Source organism: Panthera pardus, unplaced genomic scaffold (assembly GCF_024362965.1).
Source record: "Panthera pardus isolate Hobbes unplaced genomic scaffold, ASM2436296v1 HiC_scaffold_2, whole genome shotgun sequence".
Lineage (NCBI taxonomy): Eukaryota > Metazoa > Chordata > Mammalia > Carnivora > Felidae > Panthera > Panthera pardus.
Genome location: NW_026526765.1, coordinates 42,587,539 through 42,603,037, shown reverse-complemented (window position 1 = coordinate 42,603,037; position 15,499 = coordinate 42,587,539). Strand labels below are relative to the sequence as shown.

Sequence of the window (15,499 nt, the reverse complement as noted above, 5' to 3'; positions counted from 1 at the left end):
TGGGGGGCGGGCAGAGGGGTGGAGGTAAGGGGAGCCTCCTTCCACCACCGCCCTGTGGCGCTGCTTGCCTTTGGTTTCAGTTTCCCAGTCCGAAGAGGGAAGGGACTGGAAGCTGACCCGACTGGCTCTCCCGGCAGATGTCCGCGTGAGCTGCCGCCCACCCCACTGGGGAACAGTTCCGAGGAGGACAGCCAGCTGGAGACTAACGTGACTTACTGGCCTGAGGATCAGGAGTTCGAGGTGGTGAGCACGCTGCGCCTGCGCCGTGTGGATCAGCCTCTGTCCGTGCGCTGCACTCTGCACAACCTGCTGGGCCACGACATGCAGGAGGTCACCGTGGTGCCACATTGTGAGTCCTCCTGCCTTAGTGGCCCCTGAAGACCATTCACCCCCATCACAACCCTGCCATACTTGGATCCGTGCCTGTGAGCCCAGTGGGCTGGAGTCAGTGTGTCTGTGGGCACTCAGGAGCATTGTGAAACCCACCAGAGTGTGTGCTCTTACACACTCACACAACAACACAGTATTGGCATATGTGTGTACATCCATGAGTCTCTGACATAAATCATGGCTATAGTATATGTACGCTGTATGCATGTCATAAGCCATGCATATGAGTAGGCCTGATCCTTGGATGCAGGTGCAAACCTTCCAAGTGTAGATTTGTAAACCACACAATGAAGAATGCCCAACCCCCAGACATGCATGTAAAGCTGGAGTGCATGTCTGTCACCTGCCTTGTGTGTCAGCCCACCGAGTGTATGTTTATAAACCACGTATATGAATATGCCCAATCCCCAGACACGTATATAAATCCAGGAGTGTATGTCTGTATGCACATATGTGCGCATGCACAATCCCCGTGCAGGTGTGCAAACAGTGCATGTAGAATTCCTATGCATGTGTGCGTCTGTGTAAGCATGGAGTTGCAGCACACCTTTCCGTGACAGCAGGCAAACACAATCTGCACACAGATGCCTGCTGCACAATGCACGTCTGTTAGAAGATACACAGACGTGCATGATTCTTATCCGTGTGAATAGTCTCTTCCAGTACCTGGATGCTCTTGCTCCCTGCTAGTTCCTGTGTGTGCATATACCTGTCTGCTTGTACTTCGTTTACTCGCTCGTTTCCTTATTCAGTAAATAATAATGGAATAGTAATCCCCAGCTTCTCACTGGGGAAGGCCCAGCCCTGCCTGCCCTTCTAGTGCCCACAACCCAGAGACAAGGCAGAGAAGGAAACAGACAGTCCCACTGCCGGGGTCAGTACTTTGTGGGGGAAAGCCTAGAGAGAGGAGGGGGCTCCATGTCCAGCTATGGGATTCAGGAAAGTGTCCTGGAAAAAGGAAGCTTTAGGTCAATACCTGAAAAGATAACCTGGGAGTTAGCTGATGAGGAATGGTGTTCCAGTAAAAATGTATGGCCTGTGCAAGAGCCCAGAGGCACGATGGGATCAGAGAAATCTTGGCTGGAGCACAGAGTATGTGTGTGATTTAGGGGCTGGAGAGAGGAGACAGAGGCAAGGGAGTGGTAAAGGAGGAGCTGCAGGGGTGGGCAGAAGCCAGCGCAAGCAGAGCGTTGAGGGCTGTGTGAGGCATTTTGACAGGTCGGTGAGCTGGCCCACACATGTGTCTCCGTACGCAGAGTTGCCTCCAGCCCCCCACCCTGGGATGGGATAGGTGGAGGTTTTCATACCTTCTTTGTACTCAGATGGCTCCTTGGAAGATTCAGTCTTCCTTCCCAGGACTGCGATGTGTGACCTGGTGGGGAGAAGGAGGAGAGAAGTGATGTTGGTCTGCGACCCTAGGGAGGAGGGACAGGGCCTCCAGGGGAGCCGAGAGGGGCAGGTGGGGGACAGAGGGGGAGGGAATGAGTTCTTCAGGGAACCCATGGGTTGCCAGTGGGTCAGGGCAGGGGGTTATGAGGGTCTGGCCTGGGTGGGTGCAGAGGGAGGGGGAAAGAATGGGAAGTTGTGCAGCAAAGAGGCTGAGGCCTTAGGGAGGAGACTTGGGACTTGGGGGCCCAGAGTTAGCCCTACCTGGTTACCCCTGCTCCCTGGGGGATACACCTTATAACTACTGTCACTACCCCAATGCCACTGGGTACTCAGGGGAAGTAGAGGAGGAAACAGTCTGGATTCATCAGGTTGTGTGAGCTCAGTCACTCAGTCCATTGGCCACTTGGTCAGGCTCTGTCCCAGCTGTGAGAGCCCCGGCAAGGGCAGAGATTCAGAGGTGAGGTGAGTCTGGTCATCAGGAGCTGGCATCTAGTCTGAAGCCATGGCAGACATGTCAGGCCTGGTCAGACATGTCACACGTGGTCGGGCCAGACTGATCCTTGCAAGGGCTGAGGGATATGGGGGCCCATAGTGAGCTGAGCTACAGCTGTTACTTAGGGACCTGGGTACTTATGGGAGAGGCTGAAGTTCTGGCCCAGAGGGAGGGGCTGTGAGTCTGATGTCACGGGTATGGTTAATGGAGAGGGGGACAAGCAGAGAGGGATCGTGTTTCTGGAGGTGGGGTGAGGGGTGGCCAGGGCAGCTGCCAAGCTCCCTCTTTGCTTATGGCCAGCTCTTGTCTCTGCTTCCAGCTCTGCCCTTCAAGGTGGTGGTGATCTCGGCCATCCTGGCCTTGGTGGTCCTCACAATCATCTCCCTCATCATCCTCATCATGCTCTGGCAAAAGGTAATCTCCCATCCTTGCTTAATGGGTGCAGACTGGTACACTATTTTCTTTTCCTTTTTTTTTTTTTTTTTGTTGCACGGAGGCCCCTGCCATCCTTGAATGTTATAGGATCTGTCCACGTCCCAGCCCAGCACACAGGGCAGGTGTAAAATGATATAGAATGGCACTGGTGTCCGAGCTGCCTCCACCCCCAGCAGCAAGGGCCATCTCAGGCCTGGTCCAGGCCATCTGGGGTCCCCTGCCCCTGCTCTGCCCTCCTGGGTCTTACTTGGACATCAGTCCTGCCCCTCCCAGCCACAGGGCAAGGCACTTTCTGGGTGGACCTTGGACTCCAGAATTCCACCTCTCACCCCCAGAGACTCCCAGGATTCTAATGAAATGCGTTCGCGTCCTATTAACCTGTGATTTCAATGCCCTGTTCTGTGGCTTCATTATTCTACGATCCCAACGTTTTAAGATTCCCGAGTTAAGGTTGCAGCACCCATGATTCTATCATTCTATGATTCCAATCCTGTGATTCCAACATGCTATGATTTCGACATTCTAAGCTTACATCCTTCTGAGATTCCCGCTGCGAGTGACCCAGCATGGGGAGGGGCTGTCCATACCCAGCCGAGTGCCCCTAGCTTGTGTCCATTTCTGGGGCTGCCTGCCCTTCTATGCCCATCTGGGGAGCAGCCAATGCTCTGGGAGAAGCTGGTAAGAGGTTCTGATGAGCCGGGCCCTTGGCCGTTAGCCCCTCTTCAGCCACTGCCCAGCTAAGGCCTGTTGTCATCTGTTCTCACTGAGCCCACGGAGCTGAGCTTTATCAGTAACTTGCTGTGTGACTTCAAATATGCCTCTGCCCCTCCCTGGCCTCAGGGGCTCCTGCTCCATCTGTTCTGTAAGGGGCTATAGGCTCGTGGGCCCCAAAGCCCAGAACTCCTCTGACGATCCATCCTTGGTGTCGGTCCTACAGAAGCCACGTTATGAGATCCGATGGAAGGTGATTGAATCTGTGAGCTCTGATGGCCATGAGTACATCTACGTGGACCCTATGCAGCTGCCCTATGACTCTACCTGGGAGCTGCCACGGGACCAGCTTGTGCTTGGTCAGTCCAGGGAGTAGTCGTGGAGCAGTTTGGGTACTTGAGGTCGGGGGGAAGACTGTCTGAGGTGTGGTCCAGCCTTGCCATGACTAGCTTTGAGACCTAGGGCTGCCGTCCTGCCTTCTCTGGCCCTCAGTGTCCCCGCCGCCATATAATGGGCAAGGTGGTCCCCTAGGGACCGTTCAGCATTGAGGTCCTATGACCCTGTGCCTTTGTGAGCTAGGAGACCTTTGTGGCGAGAGAGGAAGTATTCATCGAAGACAGCCTGCATGCCAGGCCTGTGCTTAGTCTAGCTGGAGAGGGTGAGGCATACAGAGGAGCTGAGCACCCTTCTGGGGTGGAAAGAAGGCTTCCAGGGACAAAAGATGGTCCAGAAAGCAGGCAGAACTTAGATGAGACACCAGGAAGGCCTGCCAAACACTGAGGTCTTATCTTAGGAGACTCCTTTAGGGGAACACCTTAAGTCCAGGTGGCTTGGGGGATTGACCTCAGAGAGGATGGGGTATGCCGTTTCCTGGTGGGCCAGGAGCTGAGGGATTGTCTCTACCCCAGGACGCACCCTCGGCTCTGGGGCCTTTGGGCAGGTGGTGGAGGCCACAGCTCACGGCCTGAGCCATTCTCAGGCCACGATGAAAGTGGCGGTCAAGATGCTGAAATGTGAGTCCTGGGAGCCTGCCCCTCCCTCACGTCTGGGCCCCACATCTCCCCTGCCCCTTGCCCGCACATCCAGGCACTCCCTGATTCTGATTTGCTGGGCGCAAGCGGTCCGGTCTCCTGGCGGCCAGCACCACTCCAGATTCTGCTTTGGCTAAGAGGCTTCCTCATCCTGCCCCCTCCTCCTGGCACCTCCTTCCGTCCCTGACCGTCCTCCCATCCTCTTTCTCCTCCCCCTGCACGTGGGTCCTCACCACCCTCGGCCATCTGGGTCTTCCAGCACGGGGTGGGGCAGAAGGGCCTCCTTGGGGCCTCGGTGACAGGGCATGCCTGAGGCCCCGTCTCCCCCTCAGCCACAGCCCGCAGCAGCGAGAAGCAGGCCCTCATGTCAGAGCTGAAGATCATGAGTCACCTTGGGCCCCATCTGAACGTGGTCAACTTGCTGGGGGCCTGCACCAAAGGAGGTACCAAAACCACTCCCCCAGAGGATTCTGGAAAATGCCAGCAGCCCAGGCCTGGCCCCTGCCCACCCCTCCTCAATCCACAGACAACGAGACACTCCAGCTGGAGGGTCTGCGCCCATCCTGCCCTCACCTCACAGACCCACACGGGGGTGGGGTTTACAAACTCACAGAATCACAACACTTTCAAGGCCCATGGACTCCTCAGGTCAGCCGTTTCCAAACCCCGGGGGTGCTCTGACATTTTTTCTCCACGTTTACTTATTTTTGAGAGAGAGAGAGAGAGAGAGAGAGAGAGAGGGAAATGCAAGCGCAAGTGGGGGAGGGGCAGAGAGAGGGGGACAGAGGATCTGAAACGGGCTCTGAGCTGTCAGCACAGAGCCCGATGTGGGGTTCGAACTCTCGAGCCGAGAGATCATGACCTGAGCCGAAGTCGGACGCTTAACTGACTGAGCCACCCAGGTGCCCCAGGTCCTCTGACATTTTTAAATTTTCACAATACATTTTACAAACTGATCAATCACGGCCCCTGTGAGGTGAGTTATATCCCTACAACTGGAGGCCACCAGCATGCTGGTTGGCAGTGGCTTTCATTCAGATCACAGAATAAAGCCTCTCTAGCCAGTGTGTTTATTTGAAGCTCTGATTGCAAGTTAGGCTGTAAAAAAAAAAAAAAAAAAAAAAATGTTATCGTTGTTTGCAGCTGCTTATTGTGAGATTTGGAATTTTCCTCAGTATTGTGCAACCAAAATAAAATACAGAAGTACATTGCGTACATAGGCCAATTTATGTCCGCAAGATCACCCATTTCAAAATTTTTGTTTTCATCAATATCTTCCCGTTCCCACTGATTGGCTTCAAGTAAATGTGTTGTATTTGAATGGATCCAATAACCTGATAATAAATAGTTGCCTTGATTTCCTTTATATACGGGGCTCCAGAATAAGTTGGTGATATGTACCACTGTGTACTTGCCATGTGCCGGGCCCTGAGCCGCGCCGACGAAGGCGTTACCTTAGGAACATTTAGGACAGCCCTTGGAGGTGGGTGCGGTTAGCCCCATTTAACAGATGGGGAAAGTGAAGCTCAGGGAGAATAAGTACCTCGCTCATGGTCGCGGAGGCGGGAAGAGAACCCAGGTTCGCCTGGTGCCAAAGCCTCTCTGCCGTCTTACCCCACTGCCTTCCCGACGTGCAGCCGGTGGTCGGCCTCAGGGCCCCCATGGGAAGTCTGTGGCCCCCCGGGGACTGTCGCTGAGCCTGTGCCCCCCTAGGACCCATCTACATCATCACGGAGTACTGCCGCTACGGCGACCTGGTGGACTACCTTCACCGCAACAAGCACACCTTCCTGCAGCGCTGCTCCGACAAGCGCCGCCCGCCCAGCGCCGAGCTCTACAGCAACGCCCTGCCCGCGGGGCTCCCTCTGCCCAGGTACCAAAGGAGGCCGGGGACCCGAATCTTCGGGGAGCCCCGAGGAGCACCTGCTCGCTCCCTCCTGGCCGGGGCGGAGGCTGAGGCCAGGGTGGGCAGACAAGGTGTAGGAGCCCGGGCTGTTTCAAGGGTCAGTCTGGGACCCGGGGCTTGGCCTCCCCCGGAACTGGCTTAACACTCTGGTGATGGTCTTGGTGGGGTCGGCTGCCAGCTATGGACTGCCTGCAGGGGTCCCACCCTGGGCTGGGCACTCTCTGTGGATGTGACCCGTCGGCCCCTCCCTCTGTGTCGTGATACCCTCTCCTTTCACGGTGAGCACCTGGGGCTCTCCGGTCCCAGGTCCGACTCCCATCGCAGTGCACGGTGCTCTGCTCCCTGCTGGGAGTCTCTGGTGTGCGGTGTCCCGTGGGCAATGCAGTGTCTTTCTTCTTCTTTTCCAAAAGTAACTTTTCCTACTTCTGCTGATGACAACAGCAAGATGGGTTTATTGCAGAGACAAGCATAACTTCAGAAAATCCTTAAAAGACATTACGGCTCACCCCTGTCCTCCCCAACATTTGATCGATTTCCTTCCGGTCTTTGGTCTACCTCTAGAGACACGTGTATACACGGTCCCGTAGCTCTCTGGGGAGCAGGTGCTGCAGGGAATTAGGGCAATTCCTGCCGCCTCTGGGCTGTGGCTGGGGCCTCCCAGGGCATCACGGCGGGATGGTGTCACAGAAAGGCACCTGCTTCATGCTCTTCTTATGACCCTCATGCTGGGGTGCTGTGATCATGCCTAGGTGTGAGCTCCCTAAGGACACACACTGGGTCTTGTGTCCTCTTAGCACCCCAGTGCCCAGCTTAGGGCCCCACAGGCTGGCTGAGAGAGCTCACTGCGTGGCCATTCAAGTTGTGACTAGCTGAAGGAGGATGAGTGGAAAGAAGAAATCCCTGAGTAATAGCGCCCGGTGGGCCCTGGGGGCGAGCAGGGGTGGGAAGGGAAGGAAAAGGACAGCCTGTGGCTCCTCCTGGGATGTTCCTCTCTCCCCCAGCCACGTGTCCCTGCCTGGGGAGAGTGACGGTGGCTACATGGACATGAGCAAGGACGAGTCGGTGGACTACGTGCCCATGCTGGACATGAAAGGAGGAATCAAATATGCAGACATCGAGTCCTCCAGCTACGTGGCCCCTTATGACAACTACGTCCCCACAGGTGGGTGCATGCCTATGCACCGCCCCCTTGCCTATGTAATCATGCTTTCTTATCACAGCCTTTCTTACTGGGAGGAAGGTGGCCTTGTACCCATTTCATAGATGCAGAAACTGAGGTTAGCCACCTGCCCAAAGCTGTCCTGTGGTGGAGCCCCATCGGGAGCCTCTGTTTCTGGATCCAGAGGGGAGGAGTTGGGTTGGAGGAGTACCTGGCCTCCTGGGGTGCTGGCACACCACAGGCACAAGGGTGATCCAGTGTCCTTGAGAAGCGGGCAGGTCAGGCTGAGAAAAGGTGGCCCAGGCCTCAGGCTAATGCCAAAGGCTTTTCCGGCCAATGAGAGCACTGATATGGTAGGAGAGGTTTACATTAGATATTTGGCAATTGTTTTCCTTTTTTGGGAGACTTAGAGGGTTAGTAGTTACCTGTATTGGACATTCAGCCTCGGTGAATAAAAGGGCGGGGGTTCTGTGGGCCATGTGGAGACACAGACAGTAAGTAGGTGAACTTCTGCTCTCTCTCTTAGCTCCTGAGAGGACCTGTCGGGCAACTCTGATCAACGAGTCCCCGGTGCTTAGCTACACAGATCTTGTGGGCTTCAGCTACCAGGTGGCCAATGGCATGGAGTTCCTGGCCTCCAAGAACGTACGTATGGTTGCAGCGAGCGGAGCAGGGTCATGGGGAGGTGGGCAACCCAAGCCAGCCAGGGTCCTCCAAGTACATAGCTCCATATGGCAGCTACGTCCCCTCACCACAACTCTGGTGGGTGAGGACAGTCAAAGCCCTCACCGCGTGGCCTCTCATGCCTGTGTGGCGATGCATTTTCCCCAAAGCCCTTGACGGGGAGGTCTTCTCCTACAACTGCCCCCAAGGCCTCAGCTCCCATCTCCCCCAACCTAGTGCGTCCACCGAGATCTGGCAGCCAGGAACGTGCTCATCTGTGAAGGCAAGCTGGTCAAGATCTGTGACTTTGGCCTGGCTCGTGACATCATGAGGGACTCGAACTATATCTCCAAAGGCAGTGTGAGTACCTTCCCTGACCCGTGTGACCTGGGAACAGGTTTCCTCCTGGTCAGTGTGGCTGTGGCATATAGGAGGTCAGGACGGAGTTCCTCATGGCCTACCCTGCCCAGTGGTGACAGGCTTTGCCACCGGCTGTGCATGGGGCAGGAGGGGGCAGAGATGTTAAGGTTGTAAGGGTGATCCCGGGGCTCAGATTCACTGGTCACGACAGGGGGCGAGGGACCAGCTGTAATGGGTTCTGGGAAGAGGGAAGCAGGTCAAGTGTATATTTGGTGACCATTCTGCCTGCCACTCATGTTCCCACTTTCCACAAGGGGACAGTGAACCCCAGAGATGGAGGGTCTCTAGACCCAAGAGATCTAAGGTGGCCGGGTGAGAGTTGGGTGGCACCTTGGCATGTCCCTGGCGCCCCTGCTGTCTGCCAACCTGGCCAGGGCCTCTACTGGGATCAGGAAGAAGGGCCGTTCTGTAAGAGGCTTCAGACCCTGGGGCTCCTCCTTAGGGTAGAGGCTGCCATGTGACCAGCTTGTGGGTGAAAAAACATGGCCTTCTGATCCTCTGGCCAGCACTGGGATGAGTGTGGGATCTGTATGCCTGCAGAGGCGGGCTCTCAGGGTCTGGGGAGTAAGGCGCGGGGGCCTTACTAAGTAAGGAGGCCAGACCTCCTCCCCTGGCCCAGGCACAGATTGCGGCTTGGCCGTCCTGGTACTTAGTGCCGTCTTGCCCTCCCACAGACCTTCCTGCCTCTGAAGTGGATGGCTCCCGAGAGCATCTTCAACAGCCTCTATACCACCCTGAGTGATGTGTGGTCCTTCGGGATCCTACTCTGGGAGATCTTCACCCTGGGTATGCTTCCTTTTCCCCCAGCCCTCAGCTGCACGGCACACTGGCCACTCACACCCCCAGCCTGGTGGGGCCATGGGACAGGCTCTGTGGGGGGGGGGGGGGGAGGGCGGTGGTCAGGGCTCTCTGGCTCGAGTCACAGTGCTGCTGCTGTCTCGCTGCTGTGTGAGCTTGGCAAGTCCCTTGTCTTCCCTGGGTCTCTTTACCTCCCCATCTCTCGAGGGGTCTGAAAGTGACATCAAAAAGTCTATTTGACTCTGGCGTCCTCTGGTTCTCTGATTCTGGGGGTGGTGGTCATCTCTGTCCAGAGCCTCTAAAAGAGCCACATCTCCCAGTGCCGAGGCCACCGCACCCTCGCCCGCTCGAGGGCTGGTGTGCCTCTCCCTGTGCCATAGAATAGGGCACCTGCCACTTTTCCAACACGTCTGAGCCTGTGTATCTCTTGTCTCTCCTCCCTGACAGGTGGCACCCCTTACCCAGAGCTGCCCATGAACGAGCAGTTCTATAATGCCATCAAGCGGGGTTACCGAATGGCCCAGCCTGCCCATGCCTCCGATGAAATGTGAGTGGAGCCTTTGGGAGAGTTTTTTTGGGGGGTACAAACCATAGATGTCCAATGTTGCCAGCTTAAGGTGAAAATAGATTAGTTCAGGGAGCTAGAAAAACCTTGCTATAGCTGGATCTAGGCATTCAGACGCCGTCATCAGGAATCTCTTGTTTTACCTGGTCTCTGCTGTCCCCTGCGCTGGCCTGGATTTCAGGTCACACGGCTACCTCCTCACTGCTTCCACCCTAGTTTGAGTAAAAGGCCCCAAGCTGACTGTCAAGGGCTCAGCTGGGGTCTCGTGCCCACCCATCCAGAGCAGGGCATGAAAACTCCTACCAGCCAGACCTGCCTGGGCCGTGTGCTCACCAAGGAGCAGTCAACCCCATGGAACCACCGGTGGAGGGAGGGCCTTGAGGGAGCGGGAAAAACAGTCCCATTCACCAGTCCTCCCCAACTCCCTTCATTACCCACCTCGTTCTGGGAGGCGGCAGACTCTGAGCCAGAGACCCTGACCCCCTGTGCACCTCTCCCCAGCTACGAGATCATGCAGAAGTGCTGGGAAGAGAAGTTTGAGATCCGGCCTCCCTTCTCCCAGCTGGTGCTGCTTCTCGAGAGGCTGCTGGGTGAGGGGTACAAGAAGGTATGTCGGGGCAGCGAAATGGAGAGTTCTGGTCCAGAAGTCAGACACTGACTCTGTGTGTCATGCTGGTATTTGAGGGACCACCCTGTATCCTCTTGGGCCTGTTTCCCTGCTGGTTCTTGTAAGGGATGGGCTGGAGCTATGAGTGGAATTTATTTTAGCAGCACAGAGGTTTTTGAGATGACGTCCTGCTTGGAAGTCGATGCCTACAGCCCCCTTCATCCTGCTCCCTTTTCATGTCTCTGCACCCATGCCACGGCCTGGGTCTCCTTCAGAAATCTGAACAACCCCAGGCTCCATGTCTGCTAAGGGCCGGACAGCTTGGACCCTGTTGCAGGCTCATTTGAGGCCAATGAAGCCAGTAGGGCTTGTCCACCAGAGGGAGTTACAGGGAGGGGTGATGCGCGCTCCCTGTCCCCTGTCCGTTCCTAACCACACCCCCCCCCCCCCCCCACATCTTGTCCCAGCTCAGCGCCCGGTGAGATGGAGTGGGTTGTCACCATTCAGTAGTTAGGGAAACTGAGGCCCCACTGAAGGAGGTTGAGGCGGGGGGAGAGCCCACACCTGTCTACTACGAAGTAGGGGAAGTGTGAGGGTCACGGGCACTAGTCTGCCGACTGCCCCCTCCCTGGGGGGCCCTGAGCTCACCTGGTCTTGTGAGATGCCAGGTGGGAGAGCCTCCCGGCTGTGAGGCTTTGGGTGGGTCTCCTTCCTCTCTGAGCACCAGTTGCCTTAGGCAGGAGGGGCCAGGTCAGAGTCTCATGCTAGATGATCCCCACGGGCATTTCTGGTCTGAACATCCCTCTCTCTTGGGTTCTCCCTCCCTGTGGAGCAGAAGTACCAGCAGGTGGATGAGGAGTTTCTGAGGAGCGACCACCCAGCCGTCCTTCGGTCCCAAGCCCGCTTTCCCGGCTTCAATGGACTCCGATCCCCCCTGGACACCAGCTCTGTGCTCTACACTGCTGTGCAGCCCAACGAGAGTGACAATGACTATATCATCCCCCTGCCTGACCCCAAACCCGAGATTGCTGATGAGGGCCCCCTGGAGGGTTCCCCCAGCCTTGCCAGGTAGCCACTGTGGCCTGAGGCCCAAGGCAATAGTGTGCAGTGTGTGTGTGTGTGTGTGTGTGTGTGTGTGTGTGTGTTCATGCCGTCAGGCTTGCCTTAGAAGCAAGCTACCTAGGGTGAGCACTTGTTCCTGCCAGTGAGGAGAAGAGAGAACTGAACTCATCTGACCTTTGATGACCTCAGGAGGAAAGGGCAGGCTGGTAAGAGACAGAAGGCCTAGGGCTTAGCTGCAAGGTAGCTGTTTCCTGAAAAGTGGCCCCCACAGGCCATCCACCCTCTCGTCCTATCCAGGCCCTAAGGAGAGGTAGGAAATCTAATCGGCATCCCCGGCAGCCTGTGTATCACTCTGGGGTCATCGCCAGCCCTGGCCTCTGCTCTGTTCTCCAGGACCATGGCCCGAGGGCCCCCGGGAGCCTGGCGTGATTGTGGGAGGCATAGTGCCCACAGGAACTGAGGTCAGAATTCAGGCTGGGAAGGAGATTCACGTTTTACTTTTGCCTTGAGATGTGGTGAAGTTACAGTAGGGGTGGGGGCGTGGTTGAAAGAAGGCCCAGCCGTTGCCTGGACTTCATGTTCCAACAGGATCTTCCCTCAGCTGGAGAGGAGTGTCCCCCGTGAGGCCAGACCCACCCCCAAAACCAGATCCCCCCCTCTGGTGCAGTGGCAGCGACCACAGGCTGGGTTTCAGCTCCAGCTCTGCCCCCAGCCACCCTGAGACCCATCTCCCACGGCTGCTGGGAGCACACACAAGATCTAGAAGGCCCTCCTCACCTTCCGTAAGAAGCAAATGTTCCAAGGCTCCTGGTAGCCAGTGTGCAGAGGAGTTAAGCTCAGAGTTCAGACACCTTGAGGTGTGAATGTTGGCCCTGCGATGTGCCCTCAGACAAGCTGCCTCCACTTTCCAAGCCTCAGTTTCCTCAACTATAAAATGAAAACAGTAGCACACGTCTATTTGGAGGTTGCTGAAGGATCCAATGGGATCAGCTTCAGGAGTGCAGGGAATGGAGTTGCTGGTGAGTGAGGAGTGAGCTTTGGAGCTAACTGGATATTCTGCTCCAAAGTCTCGCTGTGTGATGTCGGCCACTGACACAACCTCTCTGATCAGCCCTTTCCTCATGGTGCCTATCTTATGTAGTCTTTTTTTTTTTCTTTTTAAGAATTTTTTAATGTTTATTTAGTTTTGAAAGAGAGAGAGAGAGAGAGAGACAAAGCGTGAGTGGGGGAGGGGCAGAGAGAGAGGGAGACACAGAATCCGAAGCAGGCTCCAGGCTCTGAGCTGTCAGCACAGAGCCCAACGCGGCCCTCGAACTCACGGACCGTGAGGTCATGACCTGAGCCGAAGTCAGATGCTTAACCGACCCTTAAGCCACCCAGGCGTCCCTCTTATGTAGTCTTTACAAGGCTTCAATGAACTAAAGGGTGTAAGGTGCATGGTGCAAGCTTGCACCCACAGGAAGCTCTTGATTATTGCTGTTATCTTACTCTGGCTCCCTCCCAGCCCCTCACACGTGTGCCTTCTCTTCCTAGCTCCACCCTGAATGAAGTCAACACCTCCTCTACCATCTCCTGTGACAGCCCCCTGGAACCCCAAGAGGAGCCAGAGCCAGAGCCCCAGCTCGAGCCCCAGGTGGAGCCAGAGCCACCACTGGATTCATGTTGCCCTGGGCCTCGGGCCGAGGCGGAGGACAGCTTCCTGTAGGGGGCTGGCCCCACCTCGCCCTGCCCAGAGCTCCCCCTCTACCTCCCAGCACCCAGCGCCTCCCGGCCTGGCCTGGCCTCCCATCAGCTGTCCCTTTCTAGAAAGCTTTTGCCGTGGGCATGTGGCACCCAACCGCTGGGGCTGGCTTAGGAGGCAAGAGGACTGCAGGGGCTGTGGCCAGCCCTCTGCCTCTGGGGAGGCCATGTGACTGGGGGCCAGGGTTCTCCCAGGGCACTTAGTTTCTCCATCTACAGGATGGGAAAGCCAGGCTCAGTGACGCAGAATCTGGGATTCTCTCCCTGGCTGACAGGTGGGGAGGCTGGAATCACTAGAGAGAGTCTCGAGGTTCCAGAGGGGGGGGATTAGCTTTTTTCTGTTCAGCCAGCTACGCCTCAAGGAGCTGTAGCCTTCTCCTTGCACTTTCATCCACCTAAGAGCTGGGGAAGGGACTCTGGCATCCCCGGATCCTGGTGAGCTGGGGCCCAGCCTTGGACAGTGGTGTTCATCCGGAAGCCACCGCCCCTTAATGCCAGTCTCCACTTTCCCAGGCCCGAGCTGGTCTGGGGCCATCCACGCTTAATGCTGGGGGCCTAGCCAAGTACAGGACACCCTGGCCCACAGCTGCTGTCCCAGGCACTTGGGACACACCTCCCCATACAAAGTGCCTGCGTTCGTGTCTTCCTGGCCCCCTAAGTGCGCGGGTCTTTTTCCTTGTCACCACCAGTCTTACTTCACCCACCAGAGTCTCCGGGGCCAGGTGGGCCCCACATCTGTGATGAGCGTGCTGGTGGGCCCGCCAGAGACGTCCACACGTGTGGATCAGGCTGCGCATTGGACTCGACATGGGACCCTGGAGGGATCCCTCACCCTTTCCGGACCTGTTTGCCCTATTGAAAGATGAGCAAGGTGGACTCTGTGACTTCCTGTGTCCTGCCAGCACGAACATTCTAGAGTATTCCAGGGGGTGGCACGCTTGCCCAGATGAAGCAAAGCCAAATGCCCCAAACCTCCGTCCTGGGCATCAGCTGGGGTCTGGGGAGATTTCAGACCCTGCCTCACTCTCCGGGCATTCAGGAACCGTGCCCTTTCCCCAGGCCCCCGGGCAAGTCCCAAAAGGCCAGCTGGCCAGGTCTTGACTCGAAGTGACAGCCAGTGTCTTGGAAAGCCCCCAGCAGCTGCCCCATGGGAAGACTACAGAACCCCTTTCAGGCTCACAACCGCCTCTGGAGCCTTCCTGAACAAAGGAGGCAGAGAGGGCAAAGCAGGCCACCTCACGCAGTCTGCCTCTCCAGCAGCTGTCCGGGTCTGTGCCACAGACATAATGGACAGTGAGGAGTCTGGGGGTCCCCCAGAAAGGACAAGAAGGCTTTCTAGGGAACCTGAGAAGGGGTGCGAGAGGCAGATATTTTGGGGGTTTCCTTCTCACCCACCAGCTGCCCGGTCCCCAAGGGAGTAACTGTGGGGTATGGCTTTGTCACTGCCCAGGCCCGCTCACTGTACTCTCTCTTCCAGCCATGTCCCAACCCAGGGGGCATTGGAGGTGCCAGGGGAGCGAGGGCTGCAGCCAAGACTGTTGGCAGGAAGAGAGCTGGAAGTGGGGGGAGGGCAGCCTAGCAGCCCCCGGGCACCAGCCCCCTCTGCCCATCCAGGAGATGGAGTGGGTTCTCACTACGGTACCAAAGATGTAATCACCTAGGTTTACAAGTATTTTTAGGACTCACATTAACTCACATTTATACAGCAGAAGTGCTATTTTATATGCCATCAAATTTTCTTATCTGCGTACTTTTTTTTTTAAGGGAAAGATTTTAATATTAAACCTGGTGCTTCTCACTCGTGGACTTCGTGGTCTCTCACGGGTTTGAGTCCCTGTGCTGGGAGGTGACAGATATGAAATGGGGTGAACAGGGCTGATCCCCGGCCACAGTGTCCCCACACAGGGTCCTTCGGTTCTGAGTCTCATTTCCATCTGTAAAATGGGGATTTTCACACTCTCTCCACCCCTTGCTAGCAGCCGGATGGCCTGGACCTTGGGCTTCGGTTTTCCAAGGTGTGAAATGAAAAGGTTCTTCCGGCTCTGCAGGGCCTGGCCCTGGGACCAGCTGGACTGTTCACAGGCTCACGTGGAGAAACCTGAGTCCCTCCCGCGTCCCCCACCCCACCCC

General features: G+C 56.5%; 1 protein-coding gene across 3 annotated transcripts in view; it reads left to right on the top strand.

Annotated features, from left to right (window-relative positions):
* Positions 1-15,170, top strand: part of PDGFRB (platelet derived growth factor receptor beta) — a 37,442-nt gene extending 22,272 nt beyond the window's left edge. For all 3 annotated transcript variants that reach the window (XM_053907021.1, XM_053907022.1, XM_053907023.1), the window contains 14 exons: positions 138-349; positions 2,592-2,686; positions 3,645-3,777; positions 4,327-4,431; positions 4,782-4,892; positions 6,163-6,322; positions 7,357-7,517; positions 8,041-8,159; positions 8,415-8,537; positions 9,272-9,383; positions 9,843-9,942; positions 10,462-10,567; positions 11,403-11,635; positions 13,163-15,170. In XM_053907021.1, coding sequence (XP_053762996.1) covers positions 138-349; positions 2,592-2,686; positions 3,645-3,777; positions 4,327-4,431; positions 4,782-4,892; positions 6,163-6,322; positions 7,357-7,517; positions 8,041-8,159; positions 8,415-8,537; positions 9,272-9,383; positions 9,843-9,942; positions 10,462-10,567; positions 11,403-11,635; positions 13,163-13,334 — 1,942 coding nt within the window. In that variant the 3' untranslated portion in view covers positions 13,335-15,170. The remainder of the gene's footprint in view (positions 1-137; positions 350-2,591; positions 2,687-3,644; positions 3,778-4,326; positions 4,432-4,781; positions 4,893-6,162; positions 6,323-7,356; positions 7,518-8,040; positions 8,160-8,414; positions 8,538-9,271; positions 9,384-9,842; positions 9,943-10,461; positions 10,568-11,402; positions 11,636-13,162) is intronic.
* The last annotated feature ends 329 nt before the right edge of the window (positions 15,171-15,499 follow it).